General features: G+C 38.6%; 1 protein-coding gene across 1 annotated transcript in view; it reads left to right on the top strand.

The window, feature by feature from the left end:
- Positions 1–2044: 2044 nt before the first annotated feature.
- Positions 2045–17890, top strand: part of reep3b (receptor accessory protein 3b) — a 107609-nt gene continuing 91763 nt past the window's right edge. Inside the window, exon 1 of the mRNA XM_039771134.1 lies at positions 2045–2370. Coding sequence (XP_039627068.1) covers positions 2339–2370 — 32 coding nt within the window. The 5' untranslated portion in view covers positions 2045–2338. The remainder of the gene's footprint in view (positions 2371–17890) is intronic.

Genomic DNA, 17890 nt, shown 5'->3' with positions numbered 1-17890 from the left:
AAATTATGAATATAAATCATTATTCAAAATTTTCATTTTCAGCTAGCAATAAACTTCACTCAAAACGATACGGCTATAGGTTCCCAATCTCAGTCATGAAGGCCACAGCAAGGTTGATCGGCGATTCCAAGCTGACCTTGTGTGAGTATGATTGAAGGAGTATGTGGTAGAGGTCCCTGATGTGGACTGTCTGTCCTTGACTTGTTTCAGCCTTGTGCTCAATACTTACAAGGACAGAATCTGGAACACCGCGACACTTAAGTAGATTAGTGAACATAAAAAATGACAAAAACCTACAATTCCAGCTCTCAATAATTAATATCCTTTGTCAAAAGTTTCCATGGTGAACACGGGACGCTGGCCAATCACAGCTGAGATAACAGCTAGCTGTTAAATGATTTACGTCAAAACAAATAAATGGATGCAACTTACACTGTACCAATTATTTAAGTGACTGAACAGTGAGTCAAACGTTGAAGATTTGATTATACATGGTCGAGAGGATGTTATAAGACTTTACACTTAGTGCATTCTTTTTACTGCTTTTCTCAACTGGATTTACACAATAGCCTATAAATAACAGCGCTGGAAAGTTCAGTTACGGACGCAGCGCCGCGGCTTATTTATGCTAAACACTGGCCATCAAGTTGTCATCCCCACCGACAGACAGCTGGATACGCAAACTACCATTCAGCTGATCATACAAATACATTAAGATTAGCAAGCAAAATAATACTATTCGAAGACTCATGCAGTCAAGTGTTAAACTGCTATATTGAAAACGTAACCCAAAAGTGATTCATTTTATGATCCCCCTTTCCTTTATTTAGAAGATTGCGGGAGTTAAGTGGGGATAATTCCGATTACATTGAACAAAATTTAAACAGGCAGATCTTATAACTGACATGTTACAATTGTCTGACATTTTTTTTTTCTGAAAGTCGGTCCCTTGGGGTTGTATGAGAAAATTATCTGCGATCCCGTGTTGTATTGACGCTCCGTCCAATATTGGCCACACCCACTTCATGTAAAGCTATACTGAAGAAATTCTTTGAAATTTGAAAAAAAAAAAAAAAAAAAAAAACTAAAAACAAAACAAAACATCTATCCATCCAACCCGCAATATCCTAACTACAGGGTCACGGGGGTCTGCTGGAGCCAATTCCAGCCAACACAGGGCACCAAAACAAAACAACTTTGAATAATAGTACAATACCCTTCCAATACACGGTCCCATTGAACCAGAGCGCAGACACAAAAATAGGAACCAGTCGTAGACAGGACGCCAGTCAATAGTCAGTGCACATATACTGGTGTAGTGAAAAATTCAGATTACTTTTTCACAACACTGTCACACACCCACTCTCATCCCAATTTAGAATCACCAATTGGGCTAATACTGAAACATTAGAACATTAGTAAAATTTAAACTAGAATTGGCCATTCAATCCAACAAATCACGCCAGTCCTATTCACTTAATTCCTCCAAAATAACAACTCGTGTTTTGAAGGTCCCTAAAGTCCTGATGTACATCATACTTCCTGGTAAGTTATTCCACGTGTCTTTAGTTCTATGTGTGAACATATGCACATCTTTGAAGAGCTGGGAAAGCGAGGAGAACGTATAGGCAAATTATTCTATAACAGACCCCAGGGCTAATCACTTTAGTAATCTTGTAAAATACATGGAATGTAAAAATGGTTAAATGCATTTTGCTCTTTAATTGTTCCTATAAAGGTGGACAACATGCTGCTATGCTGCGCTTTTCAAGCAAACCGTGAATGTTTGCATGATATAAATTGTAGCAAGCATATTTTATCGAGAAGGCGAAGTGCAGAGCAGGTTCCTTGGTCACGTGACTAGCACCTATGTACACATTAGGCTGGGGCTCAATTGCCAACGGCCCTGTGTTCGAGTTGGATTGATAATTTAAACATCCAATCAAAGGATTGTTTTGCATGCCTCTTTCCCAATCACTGCGGACTTACTGTGTCACGTGGGTATTGAAGGCGGCACCGAATATATTATTCTCCATGTGACATATGCCTGACGTAACTGAGGCAGAAAGGACCAAGGGGATTTTGTTACAGGAGGCTGGGGATTGAAGGGAGGACTAACAAATTCATAAATAATATTACAAATAAAACCTATTTGCTGCTTTATTATGATTTTTTCGTATAGAGAACTATTGTAGATGATGCTTTAAGTAATCGAGATAAGGTCATAAAGGAGTCCCGCTTAGCTTTTTTTGTTTTATTCCCTACAAGTTTTTGGGCTTCTACGATCTCCTTGGCCTTAACTGCTTAGCCCGAAAGGTAAAAGAGAGCGGAAGAAAAAATGGTGTCGTGGATCATTTCGCGATGTGTCGTGTGAGTATATATATATTTAATACTTTTTTTATTTGCTCGAATTACTGATTGTTAACTTTCCGACGACTATCATATTTTGGTACCCTTGTCGGCTGAAACAAGGCGGTGACTGTGTTGCGTAACCAGGTGCTGTACTTAATTAGTAATTATGAGATTACGAAATTTCGTGTTTTCATCAACCGGTGCATTTCAGTTTCATTGGATGCTAATTGTCCAGAGACATCCACCTGTTTTGTTTATTTTTTTTTCCAAACATGACAATCTTTTTATTAGGTGGTTTTTAAAGCATTTGTGTGGCAAAATACAATATAACAAATTTTTAAGTAGTCTGAATATTGTTTCACATTAGAGTGTGTCATGAAAACTTGTGTTCAGTAAATGCTCTTACAGCACCTTTGTACGAGCAAAACCTACGGCCTTGTTTTGAAGAATTTAGACAGGTCTTAGTGCTCCGCCTTTTTTTTTTAAATTACCGGAAACCAGTTGAAGGCTAATTTACTTAGATATAAGAATTGTATGCGTTTTGGCTCGGTAACAACCGCAGAAGAGTGTAAACCGCTTTAGGTTTGAAGCATAGTTTTTTTTCCCAGGTTTTCATTCTAATCAGTTTCTTAAGAAGCCGACTGAGAACAGGTAATTCAGTTTGACTACTTGGGCAAATGACAAATAGCATTGGTTGGTCTTTTTGTTCATATTCTTATTAAACGGCAGAGATTTATAGGGAAACGGTTAAAATTAGAATTGTATCAAGTTATTCGTGGTAAAACTAAGGAAAGTAAGATCATTTAAGTATTAATTTTACAGAAAAAATAAAACTAATTCATTTATGAGAATTAGGCGAGCTGTTCAAGATGCTCGATTGAAGAAATTGGTTGAAAAACTATTGTCAACATCTCCTATACGTAAATGATCCACTGATGTTCTCATTTTTGAAAATTGTGATCCTTTTGTGCATTTGAATCTAGCAACTACATAAATTTGTTAGAAGGGTTTAGAAACCTGAATATTCAAAGTTTAACAAATGGTAGGGGATCATTCTGTCACACATGGCTAGTTGGCCTTTAATGAATTTGTTCTGTCTTATCCAGGTACTACCTTCCTGGTTTTTGCTTTAGCGGAATCACTTTGTAGTTTAATGCCCCCATGATTCTTTTAATTTATATCAGTGGCTTAAGATATTTAAATCACTATTTGCATGAATGCAAATGGATCACCTAGTAAATCTTTAAGGTAATTTCCAAGACCTGAAGAGTTCATTTCCCTAGCAGGTCAGAATGGGGGTAGTATTGTTTAGTTCAGGGATGAACGTAAAAAGTGAGAACTAAAGATGGCCATTGTATTCATTGTGGGGAATAAAATAATTTAAAATGAGACCCTTGGTGCAGGGAAAAAGAAATGGCTCAAGTCTTTGTCAGATGTGTCCTGGAGCGGAGAACTGTGTTTGGGGGGATAAAAAAGCAATTTCCATTATGTACAAAAGTCTGACACTACTACTTTGTTGTGTTAAATATGAATTAACAGAGGGCTTAGCTTTCTTTTCCCCCCATATTGTGTTTTGTAGATGGTTTTCATTTTATGTGCTCGCAACACTGAGCTTTACTCATTGTAATGATTCTTGTACTGTTACACATTTTTAGTCACTTAATGAAATTAAACAATGAGTAGGTAAAAACATTTATTTCCCATTATGTAGAAACAACAGCATTTTTGTCCAATCCATTTGCAAGGCTTAAACTTTAATTTTGCCTTTTGTGTTAGTTATTTGGAGTAGATTTTGACTCTCCTTTTCTATTATTTATGCAAATTAAGTACAAAGTGGTATTCGCAGCTTCCAAATATTGCAAATATCCACCTCTATATAAAACAGTACAATTAAAGAACAAGTTTAGAGGTGCTGATTAAAACAATACTTTGGTTTCGTATATTAAAACTGTTTCTACATTCATCAGTGTAAAATATAACAAGTTTAATTACACTAATTTCTCTAGTTCTTAGTTGTCTTTGTTGACTATTAGTTAAGAATCCGTGTCGCAATTTATAATTTAAGAAGTGCTGAATGGCAACTCATTGTTTAATACTCCTGGCTGTATGTTGCCATCATGAGACATAAGTATTTATATAATTGAGAAAGTAATCAAAATTCCCGTTGGCAGCATATTATTTAGTGTAAAGGTTCCTGAAAGTTTGAAAAAACATGCATTTTTTATTTGCAAGTAATTAAAAGCACAGCAAAATGTAAATTGTTACTTCATATAATAAGCAAGGGAGATAGCAGAGTTTCAATAAAATTTAATGATTCACTTGCAAAAAACAAGTAGTATGCCAGTGATATTTCTCATGTTGTGAAGCATTTCTGCTAACAAACACATAAAATCAATACTTTGTACAAAATGTGTAGGTTACGAAGCATAGTGCTGAAATGATGTTTCTAAATGCTATTAGCTCTTTAGACATTCAGATGCAATTTAAGCAGTTAGTCTTGGGGATTTGAAGACAATAGGTTGCTGCTAGATATTTGTACATATTTTTCTTTATTTTTATTATTACTCCATGATTAACTGATTCTCATTTTTTTAAAAGTTTGCCTATTTAAAGAATACTTTTAGATGATGCTAAACAGACTTATATTTAATTTTGCATAATTACAAATTTTATAATGCTGACTGTGCTCATTTTTAGGTCGAGCAAAATTGCCCTAATCCAGTGTAGAATTGTTTGTTTTCATACCTACTTTCCAAGTAACAGCTGCTACAAAAAGAAGGTTAAACTTTAGTTCACAAGGCCAGCACTGTTGAAATACAGATGTAAATTTAAAAATCATTGACTAGTGTATTGCACAGACCTCTGGTCCTCAAATAAAAGGGAATGGGAAATATAGACAGATGTGGTGCATTGTGGAAGTCCAAAACAAAATAATTTTTATATTGAAAGAAAGAAAGAAAAGAGCATGTAAAAAAAAATATGAACTAATGACAGAATGTGATGAAACATTAAACTCAAAATCTTCAAAACAAATATAGATGATGGCCTTTCATAAATGCAGAAAACTTTTCTTGATAGACTTGACAACTAAATCGGGGTAATTAATCGTATTCTTGGTATGATTGTTTTCTTGGAATTCTTTCCAGTTTCAAGTGCAAGTGAATTTACTAAACAAATCTGGCTTTCCAAACTGACAAACATTTGCCATTGCATCCTGAAAGTTTTGTTGCATTGTTTCACGGAGATTTGACAAATATTGAAGATATAATGACCACATTTCTTAGAATGATTATGCAAAATTGATGTTCTGTTCAGTGAAATGGGGGTGAGGAAAAAAAATACTACTTGGTGGTTTAAGCAGTGATATGAGCAAAAAAAGGAAATCGATGGAGTGTTACAATGTGGTGGAGGCACTTAAAAGTTCAAGTTCAGAATGTTGCAGCCCACCATTTGAGTGTCATACAGAAATACATTCTGGAGAAGGAAAAAAATGGGAACACAGTGTGTGTGTGTTTGATCAACTTTAATCTTTAAATTTCTGCTTTATTTTTGTAGTTTTTGTCATTAAAGTAAAACATCATAAACTTCATCTTAAAATTAATGTTTAATGAAAGTTTCCCATACCCTGTCATAACTAAAGTAGCACATTCAATGTTTTTTATTCTATATGTTCCCATCCCAGTTGTTAATTGCTATGTACTTCTTAAATGGGCTTTCACACCTACAGGACCTGTAGGCAGTGACCATTGCACAGAATACAGTAAATTTATGATATTACAGCTCTCTGAACATTTTAGAATACTAAAATGTATGCTTGATATAATTTTTTTGATGGAAAGCATTAAAGCATTTACTGAGCATGTTGGGGCACAGTGGTAGAGGAGCAGCTGCTGCTGCTTCACAGTAAGGGGTTAATAACCCCGGTTTCTCCTGCAAGGAGTTTGTATATTTTCCTGGTAGGTTTCCTTCCAAAGGCATGCAGGTTAGGGGAATCATGATGCTAAATTAATGTTACAAGTGTATGCATGTGCTTGTATTCACTTTGAGATGAGCTGACGCCTGGGACATAGCCTGCTTACCGCAAGTATACATTATTTAAATGAAATTAACAGTTCATCTGTAAAATGTAATATACATCAACACATTTCGTCATAAAAATATCAAGTATACATCCTAGTATTCTAACAACACACACATCCAAGAAGATAGCTCTTGGAAATCTAAATCAACTTAGAAGCCAGTCATCATCATGGGGCAGGAAATAAGTATAAACTGTAATTTCGCACTTGCTTTGAACACTAAAGCAGCTTTGGCCATTCCATGCACCGTTATTATTATAGAATGATCACAATCAAGTGCCTTAAATTTGTAAACAATATATATATATATATATATATATATATATATATATATATATATATATATAATTCACTAAGGCAAGACAACCATGAAAAGCACGCCGGAAGGGGCGTGGATTCACTAAGCCGCCGACAAGTGAGACACCTATGGTGCACAAAGGAGCCACGCCCACCAACTCCATTGGATACGACGTCAACTCGCAGGGCCACGCCCACCAAGTCAGACGCAAGAACACAGAAAAAGTGGCGTCATTTATATTCGCCTGTCGTGGAGGCCACATGCGGTGCAGGGCAGGTTAATGTCATGCACCTCCGAGCTACGTTGACTGTTCATAGAGGCATGTTTATCGCCATATGCAGCATGTGAGGGGTATCTCATGGGATCTTTAAAACAATCCTTTACAACTGAGGTTAAAACACAATGAAGTAAGCAGTCTTTAAAAACCGAGTTTTCGGTTACAACGCATGACCGCTTGCACCATAGCAAACTGTTTTACACACTACATACAGCAATTTGCATCCGCGACAAACATGCGTCTTCTTAGATGCTCCTGCAGGAACACGGAAGACGTTTTCCTACCCACCAACACTCCTTTTCACCGGCCCGCGTCTACCCTCGCTCTCTAGGCATTCACACTGCCTACCCATGTGCCCGGACGCAAAAACTCACCGACCACCCAGTTAGCCCCTTTCGCTGTGCTAGGAGTCCACATGCACGCCTATGCCACGCTGACTTTTCATTATTCTTTTTGGTTTCGACACCATGAAAAACCATGCGAAAGGAACAACGAAGCCCCGCCCAGAAACTACCCCTCCTCCCACGTGCTCAGGAACGCACCTCGGACCACTGCCCGCCAAATCAAACAGCTCATCAAACACATACTCACTCGCTTTGGTCTGTGCTCCGTCCAAACCAGCTGTGAGCCACGTTGACTATTTTTGCCCTCCATGGCTGCCGCTTCAAATGTATTTCATGGAAACAACAATTCTTTCAATGTTATGGAAATTCCTGCTTCAGGTAACTGTTTCTGTCAGTCGGGTTTTTTTGGAGAAATGTCATTGACGAGACTGTTGCTCTCAAACTTCGTGACATGGCTCTTAGCTTTGTTTGCCAACATTGGGATAACTTCGGTGACGTGGTGTCCGTTGTTCTTAGTCACAGAGGCATTGTTATACAGTCTGCTCAACAATACGCTGATTACATGAATACGTCCGACTCTATGGTGCAGCGTGTCAAACGGTTTGCGAGGGGTATCCCATGAGATCCTTAAAACAATCCTTTACAACTGAGGTTAAAACACAATGAAGTGAGCAGTCTTTAAAAACTGAGTTTTCGGTTACGATGCTCCACCACGTGCTCCATGGCAAACTGTTTTACACGCTACATACAGCAATTCGCATCCGCGACAAACATGCGTCTTCTTAGATGCTCCTGCACTTTGTTCACACACCCTCCCACCTCGCTACTACCGTGGTCAGGTGTCTTGGTGGATTATATATAGAAAGGCAGCCAAACCGCACAGAGCAATGAAAAGTCTACAGTTCCATCTTTTCATTCACTTTCTGTTGTATCCTCAAACCCTCCCTTTTAGACAACTGTGTCTTTCCAGAAGTGTTTAGCATTCAATAAATAATTATGCATGACATTGACCGTGTGTCTACCCGGCGTGGGTAAGCCGTTGAGCCCCATTCGGGCTGCAAACCGTGGAATTCCGACTCATACGCTCCCCAGGGCCGATTCTGGCGACGGGCAAAACGTGCTCGCGCGTGGCGCCAAACTCAAAGGCGGCCGTTGAGGAGACGTGCAGCAGCCGGCGGCGCTGCGACCGCAGCTGTCCGCCTTTGAATTTTAAAGTCTGATGGCGCCAACGACTATAGCAGCGGCGGCGTTTGCAGTGAGCAAAGTTTGACAAAGTTGCGTGTGGCGTGTATTGTAGTCGATGCGTTGATGCCTATTAGGGACTCCACATACATAGCGATTTGCTCGCGCGAGCGGGCGTATAAGCCTTTGATGGTCGCCGGCTCATCGCATGCTCTGTCTGAACGGTTCCATTGCTTACTGTGTTTACGACACGCTCTCTAAATGTGTGTAGTCCCTTAGTCAACGTTCAACTTGCATGTTTAATAGTTGCGTCGTGAAGGCGATAGATTTCATGTGAGACGCGACGCTCCTCAACTTGATTGCGAGTCAAGAGAAGCGGCAAAGACAGCGGGCTGCGGCGATCTCTGAATTGACTGTCACTGTGTGCAGAGCTGCCTGTCGCTAGAACGATTAAATAAACCGCTTTCTAATCTAGGCTGGTTTGGTTTAAAATTAATCGTTTGAAATTAAATTTTATTTATACATCCTGACTCTAACCCTAACACCGTCTTAATCCTGTTTGAAGTAGTACATGTAATAGTAATATCCGTCATATCATAATAGAAAATAGGTACGTAGGGCGGCGAAACCACATTCGCACAAAGACGGCCGTCTACCCAGGATCGGCCCTGACGCTCCCACTGGTTGCGTCGCGACAAACATGCGTCTTCTTAGATGCTCCTGCACTTTGTACACACCCTCCCACCTCGCTACTACCGTGGTCAGGTGTCTTGGTGGATTATATATAGAAAAGCGGCCAAAACCGCACAGAGCAATGAAAAGTCCACGTCAGTCACATGTACATCTGGACTGTGTAAAGACGACGACTCAAGTGACAAGTTGGAGGTGGGCACATGACCGGGCAGTACATACTGAACGAGAAATCAGCAGACTAGACACGTCCTTCTCCTCCTCCCGTTCCACTCTCCGCGCCGTGAACCCCCACCCCTCCGTCTGGCAGCAGAAGGCGCGAGGACGATACGCCGGTTTTCAGTCACGGACGATTGTGTGTTGGTTCGTTCCGTGCATTGTTACAATGTTGCTTTTCTTGCCGATTTATTACATTACCGATTTTTCAAATGTTAATTTTCTGCCTGTGCTTAAAATTTATTAAAAAAACGGCCTGCTTATGCGGCGTATGGTACGCCGCGGGTTGGCTAGTGAAATTAATTTTGGTATATTTGATAAAGGCTGTGTCATGGATAGACATTTAGAAAAGAATGATAGAACACTTAGAAACAGTAGCACTACTTTGACAATATGTGCCGCCCCTTTGTAAAACCGAGCAGAAATGTCTATGCTTGGCCCGAGGCTGCCGTGAAAATGTTTGTGGTTTTATGCCAAGTTTATTTTTTATACATCTCGAAGTGAGTGTGGAAACAGGTCTGCGCAACATTTTTGTGCGTACACACTGTTTATACACTAGGCCTCAGGTCACTTTGTCCAGGGTGCTTCCACTTTTTCCGTGAGCTAATGGTGTCCAGGACCTTTTTGGTTTCCGTGGTTCTGACTTACATGGGCAATGAATACGATCAGCCAGCTTGCACAATGTAAGTCTCTATCAGTTGCCGATGCCATGTTTCTTTTCTCATCAGATATGTCATATAAACACCCATTGGTTCAGGTGGTGAATGCACCTCTCATAAAATGCTGCACCCCTTTGTCAGTCCACTGAGGTTTCTGTAATTTCGTTCTGTCACTCTGGTAGTTTTTTGTGCAAGAAATGTGCTGTGATTGACAGCTGCAGTTTGTGTGTCTGCTATGTTGTATGTTGTATGCTGTCCCCCAAATATGCAGTACCTGAGCTATGTGGTACAGTGTGCATGACTGTGCTTTTCCTGTCCATAGTGCTCACTCTTGTGCATTTCCGGTCAGCCAATGCAGTGTCTGCATTTGTGCGTACCCTGAGAAGTAGTTGAAGCTCAAAATTGTGGCTACTGTGGCTCGCACATCCAATTCATGGGTTGTGTTGCACGTGTCACAGTACAAGGTATCAATGTATATGTTGACTATGCAGTTTTTTCGGTGTGGGGAAAAAATTATGATTAAATGAAATAGATTGTCATTATGTAAGTGTTTTTAGTTACAGGATTTTCTTGGATTATGCTCTACTGACTTTCATTAAAGGTTTCATAACTTAACATTTTATCATGTTGATAATGCATTTTTTTTTTTTTTTTGTTAGGTGGGAAAAAAATACAAAACAAGTGAAATATAGAATGGTATGTGCTGGGTGTGTGTGTCCTTCGGTGGGCTGGTGCCCTGCCCGGGATTTGTTCCTGCCTTGTGCCCTGTGTTGGCTGGGATTGGCTCCAGAGACCCCCGTGACCCTGTGTTAGGATATAGCGGGTTGGATGATGGATGGATGTTTTAATGCGTACTTAACAAGTGATAACTGATGCAAAAGCTTTTAAAACTTTAGTTTACTTTAGTTCAGAAGGCCAGAACTGTTAAAATATTGATTTTAATTTAGTCATTCGTAGTATTATTAAAAATCATGCCATATTTCTTTTCCCAATAGGTATGTTGCTTGAACCGATGTCGGATCAGGTGGTGGATGCACCTCCCTCAAAACACAATATCTGTTTGTTGTTTCTTGTTACCTGTCAGGGCAGCATTATTTAAAATAAATTTTTAATGTGCAGTGGTTTGTTTCTGCTCTACAGTCCCAGTATCTTTGGGGTATACACTGGATTGGGTCCTCTGTGTAGAGTTTGTACTTTTTTACCATGTCTGATAGTGCATCTCGAAAAATCTCCCATCTTCTTCCCCCCCAAACACACCACATACAGTAGTCAATAGACATACAGGTTAGGTCATATTGGAGACTTCAGACTGGCCGTTTATACATGAGTGTGCCCTATCCAAGGCTGGTCCATGTCTAGTACTTGAGGCTGCAGAGGTTATTCTTTGGTCCCTAGTACCAGTGTGTTCAAAAATGAACTGGTGGGATGGTGCTTAAGCAATATATTTAATAACGCTGTAGTGTGATCATGTTTGCTGTGTGAAAATACATTATGGATTTATTTTGCATTAAATGTTTTTAATGTTGTAAAATATTTTTCATGTTTTGACAGTAATGAATATCTTAGCTGGTGAAAATTCTACATTTTTAACAAAAAATACAGCATTCTCCATAAATCATTATTTCTATTTTTGCATTATACTTGGGTACTTTAATTCTGACAGGAAAAAATGAATTTTGGACAAAAGTGCAGAATGCTGCTGTTTATTATTTCTGGGAGGTTTTGTGTAAATTTTGCATATGCTGTAAAGCTGTGGGAATTTCACTGCCTTTTTTTAATTGCTCACACAGGTATTTGGTCAAATAAGCATAAGATCAGAACCACGGTAAAATCATCACAATCCTAGTTTGTTCTTTGAAAAAGCTTTTCTAAGTTTTGTTTTTCTTTTTTTGCTGCAGCCATTTCAGTTTGTTTCTTGCCTGCAGTCTACCTTTCAGCATGTGAAATTCATTTTTCAATAGATGTGTGATTAACTTGACCTAAGACATGACACAGCCTTCAACATTTTACAGATGCAGCAACGTCCTCTATACACTTTGTTCCTTCTATATACATTCATTTTGCCATCATGCAGACCTTTATCTTTAGACTATGCCACTCACTGAATTTACAGAATTCTTGTGGTTAATCATTTTGGAAATTTAGTACAGTTTACTTATTTTCACATAATAGGAAGACCTATTAATTTTTCAAACCTGTAGTATTTGCACTGGACAGTGTTCAGTAAAAGTAGTGATTGTAAAAGTTGTGTCAAAGGAATGCTATTTCTGATGTTGTGTTTAATTTATTTATGAACTTCGCACTTCAAATGCAAAGACAAAATTGTAGAAGGACTAGGGGGCTTCGCTTGCCCCACCCCCCTGCTTGCTCTACGCACCAGCAACTTCGTGTCTCTGCCGCTCGCGTATGTGGATTTCACTTTCACAAAACACCAAATCTTTTAATTCTCGCGGATACGCCTCTTCATTGGGAAGAAACACTACTTTTCCCTGATGGCAACACGAATTAGACCATCTACAAGTCTCCAACTTAAAGTTTAAAGCCAAACACTATCTACACCTGTCATATCGCCTATGTCCATATTTTTGATCTCTTTTCACTTTTACCTTTTTGTCAATATCACATTGAATTTTGATTCCGTGTTTGGAATTACATCGTGACAATGCAATGTATAACTGCCTGTGAGTGAATATCGTTTCTTTCTCTCTACACAAACTGTGTTTGACAATAACATTCACACAAATGAGAAATGATTGAACCGTGTGTGTGTTTTGTAAATGTTTTAGATGTGGGCAGGACTTTTCCAAATCTCTTTGCTCAAAGTCTTCTCGCGGGGCTTGAAATTTGATCTCGCACTATTTCACTTTCACCAAACAACAAATCTTTTAATTCTCACGGATACGCCTCTTCAATGGGTAGAAACACTACTTTTCCCTGATGGCAACACGAATTAGACGATCTACAAGTCTCTGACTTAAAGCTTAAATCTGAACATGAGACTTATGAATTTTCGTACTTCTGTTATCTCTAACCTGCTCTGCATTTGTATCGCGCCAAAGATTTTGAATACTTTTACGATGTTCTACTTTGTCATCTACTCTTTGTCTTTTATTTTCGGCACCGGGCGTGGTTAAATCTCTTGGCACAAAGTCTTGCCTCGTGGGACATGAAAGTGTGTCTATGAGAAAGTCACGTCTCGTCTCTCTTCCCAAGATTTTTTTGTTATAAGAGAAGAGAGAGAAAGCACATAAAGCACAGCTAGATACAAAGCAACAGATGTCCAATGACGTGCATTACTTCTTTTGTTAACATAGGTGACTTAAATCACTGGTTTTCACCTAGAAAGCATTAAATTTCATCAATTTTTTCCAGCCTTTTCTCTGTGGCAGATTCGCTAGCATTTTAAAAAAGTCTTTTAGGATGTCTAAAGAAATCGGAGTACCAGGAGATAGTGTAGACGGACCAGGGGACAACATACTTTGTACAGATAGTAGTTGGGAGCAGTGCTAGCTGTGCCATCAGGGTGTATTTCATTTTGTCATGTACACTGATCCCTCCTCAATCGCGGGGGTTGCGTTCCAGAAGGTGAAAATCCGCGAAGTAAAAACCATACATTTATATTATTTTTATATTGGCAAATATACAGATTTGCACAGAAACACAGGAGGTTGTAGAGAGAGGGACTTTAAAACACTGCAGACTAACAGTCTCTTTTTCAAAAGTTTAAACTGTGCTCCATAACAAGACAGAGATAACAGTTCCGTTTCACAATTAAAAGAATGCAAACGTATCTTCCTCTTCAAAGGAGTGCATGTCAGAAGCAGAGAGACAGAAAAGCAAACAATCAAAAATCAATAGGCGCTTTTAAGTATGCGAAGCACTGCCCGACAAAGCAGCCGCAATGTGAAGGTAGTCTTTCAGCATTTTTTAGAGGAGTGTCCGTCTGTATCCTCTAGCCCCTCTGCTCACATCCCCTCCGTCACGAGCAGATAATGTCAGAGAGAGAGAAAAGGAAACAATCAAAAATCAATAGGTGCTGTTTGGGCTTTTAAGTATGTGAAGCACCACATGAGAAGCATATCGTTTATCATTGAGGAATTTTATTTAATACATAATACCTGCTCTGATTGGGTAGCTTCTCAGCCAGTAATGTCCCTTGTATGAAATCAACTGGGCAAACCAACTGAGGAAGCATGTACCATAAATTGAAAGACCCATTGTCCACAGAAATCCGCAAACCAGCGAAAAATCTGTGATATATGTTTAGATATGCTTACATATAAAATCCGCGATGGAGTGAAGCCACGAAAGTCGAAGCGCGATATAGCGAGGGATCACAGTATTAATTGATTTATCAATCAATCAATCAATCAACATTTATTTATATAGCACATATTCATACAAAAAATGTAGCTCAAAGTGCTTTACAAAATGAATAGAAAAATAGAAGACACAATAAGAAATAAACATAAGTCAACATTAATTAACATAGAATAAGAGTAAGGTCCGATGGCCAGGGTGGACAGAAAAAAAAAAAACTCCAAAGGCTGGAGAAAAAAATAAAATCTGTAGGGGTTCCAGACCAAGAGACCGCCCAGTCCCCTCTGATTTAGAGAGAGATGGTTGTGCCAGCAACCCTGCAGTAAACACCAGACAGCTTGGTTACTTCACTTGGATTGGTGAGCAGGTTTGTAGTTTTAGAATGTGTTGGTTTTTTTTTTAACAGGCTGTTGAGGCTGTTAGTTGTGTGTCTTTCTTTGCATGTATGATAGGCTTGGCCAATTTACAGAAATATTCATGGAAAAGGCTCTGTTGACTCCATACTAGTGTTTGTGCTACTGTACCTTGGAGGTTTGTTGGCGACTCCAGCAATAGGTGTTCTACAGTTATTCATTATAGCTGTAATCATTTTTATATAATCAACTGAAGTTGCTTTCTTTGTCCAAGATAGCCATTACTGTTTGCTAAACCAAAAATTTTTTTTTTTCTTTTTCAGGATTTTACAAATTTCTCTTATTTGATAGGCACATTTTTTGTGTTATGGTTGGGATGTGACCCCCTGGGAGTTGCAATTAAAAAGCTTGGTGAGGGGTGGTGTGTGTGACAGAATAAATAAAATAAACAATTTGAAGGGCGAATTCGACTTCTGTCGACATTAGGGGTCTAGGATGGATGTCAATTTGGGCAATAATTAGCTGTAAACGTCAAAATAACTTGCTTTTACAGTAAAGGTACACTCTGTTTGCTTGGAGGAGTATTAGACTTATTCAATTAATAACTGATCCCTGCGTGCTCATGAGTAATAAAGAGCAAACCATGGTGAAAATGGTAACAGCATCTGGCAAAAGAATTAAGCAAAATACTCGGTGGATGGTGTTTTTGTGTATTATTACTGTACTGTACTCTGAGTTGGTGCAAGTGATCTAGAGATAGGGATTGAAAACAAAAATGAAGTCCCAGCATCAGCTGATCACTTTCTAGCTGATCATGATGTTGAACATACTTGTGCAGTTGACGTGCCTACTGCAACGTTTGCCTGGTAGGACTGACGCTTAACACTGACGAGACGTGCAAGCCAGATTGTGTCGTGCTGTGACCGTTACCGGCAGAGCTGGAAATATCTATTCTTCCATATAATGAGAGATACAGTACTTGCACCTAATAGTTTCAAGAACATGTTTGAATATCTTAAGCCATTTAATTCATCCTTCTTCTTTGGATCGTATTATTGGGCAAAGGTATTGTTTTGAGCTTATTAGCATCTTTTTCACCAACTGTTATTTGCACCATATCAGCAGCTGTCAGTAAAATCAGATTTTCGGCAATATTATGTGGCTCTCTGGCTTTTGCAATGCGAAGTGTAGCACAATAACTTCTTAGTAATGCTTTTTCATTAGTGGTGTTTGCTAAAGTAAAAATGGCTTGCCCCTTGTGGAGGTAGTTTAGTTTTCTTTCAAAGAATTCCACAGACTTTTTTTTTGTCTGGATGTTTGGTAGTTAAATGACGAAGTAGCTTTGACGGTTTCATATTTTCTTTTGATCTACACTTCTCAAAATACACACTGGGGTTTATTTGGAAATAAGAGTAAACCCATATTTGAGATATTCATTGTTGTACAATCAATTTTTGTTTTTGTCCTTGTCACTACCAGACGTAGAAGGTTCCAATGATCTTTTTAAAAATGTATCCATCTTTAACAAAATGGGTATAGCTTGTACTGGAAGTCCAGGAAACATGAAGGTCAAAGGCAAATTGTGCTACTGTGTAACAAATCACGCCATTATTTCTGTTATTTAATAACTGTTTTACCGCTGGTTAGCTGCTGTTTATTTATGAATGGAGTTTAGTACTGTAGCGGTCAGTTGCAACAAAATTGCCCAAAAATGAATTGTACATTAAAGTTTGGGAACCGTTGATCAAGCATTCAAATGAGTATTTTCAGACCTAGCAAGAAACAATGGATTAGCTATGTTCAAGAATGTTATTCTGTAACAAAAAACGGTTTGAACAAGCTTCTTTGATGAAGACACTTGCATGGGGAAAAGTGGGTTGCAACACCAAAAACACTGGCTTAGAATATATTTTATTGTAGATTATTAGTTGTGTTTAAAACAGTTTCATCCTCGGCAGATCATTTTTGGGTAGTGGAAATGTTAACTGAAAGAATACAACCATTTTATATTTCATATACATATAATCTAATCATTGTACATTTTAACACGTCAAGAATTTTTACTTATCTAAATTATTGGTAAATCTTTATTGTAACTGTAATTGGTAGAGGCTGTAAGCTGACTATTTTTATTTGGAGGCTCAAGCATAACACTTAAAATAGGGATTTAATGTTTTGATAAAGTGTCTGTTTAAAGTGACTGTTAACTGTTCCATCATAAAGTATTTTCTGACCAAATAATCAGGAGAGAATTATAGTGGTGCTCATCTCATGAGAAAATACAGGTCTGGATCTAAATCTGGTCTTAGAAAATTTAAGCTATCCATTAGAAATAGATTAAATGCTATCAAGTTACAGTGTTTGGTTAAATCCTAACCTATACTGGTACAGCTACCCGCCCCTCTACATAAAATTAAAAAAGATATATTACCAAGGAAAATGCAACGAAGCAAAACCATTTAGCTCTCTAGCATTTACCCTGAGGGTTAATGCTTTACATGTCATGTGCTGGTTGCCTGCTTACCCACCTCCAAAGTACTACAGGCACTCTTCATTTTTTTTATTTTTTTTTTTATTTCTTTCTGCTAGTCAGGCATTGCAACAAGACTTTATGCCAAGTGCATACTCAGAGATGGTTCTAAAGGGTGTGTGTGAAACCCAGCAATTTACTTTGCTTTAAGGGGACTATAAAGTGTCACTTTGCTTGTTGTTTATTAATGGAACATCCAGGCCCTCTTATTTTAATTTAAAACTGTGTACTGCCATCAAGTGGCATGGAGGCTGCATCTATTTGTCTCTGAATAGGGGCATGGGCATTCTGTGTCTATCATCCTTGAATCTCTTCTTGTTCCTCCTGTACTGCCATTATTGCTGCCATTGTTTCTGTGTCACTGATGGTTTCGGTTCTGGTACACTATTCTAGACCAGTTGTAATGGCTACTGTCTTTTCTCACAGGGATGCAGAGGTACACTGTCATTGAAGATTTTTTTGATCTGTCTACAGTGACATCTTCCTGTGACTATGTTGTAATGGCTGTTCTCTTCCATCCTCTTGCCAGACAGGCAGCACGCCACAGAAATGCACATTAGATGATACAATCTATTAGTGTGCAGTTTGGG

The sequence above is a fragment of the Polypterus senegalus genome, chromosome 1, assembly GCF_016835505.1.
Source record: "Polypterus senegalus isolate Bchr_013 chromosome 1, ASM1683550v1, whole genome shotgun sequence".
Lineage (NCBI taxonomy): Eukaryota > Metazoa > Chordata > Cladistia > Polypteriformes > Polypteridae > Polypterus > Polypterus senegalus.
Note: the sequence above shows the minus strand (reverse complement) of the source record. Positions and strands in the feature narration are given on the sequence as shown.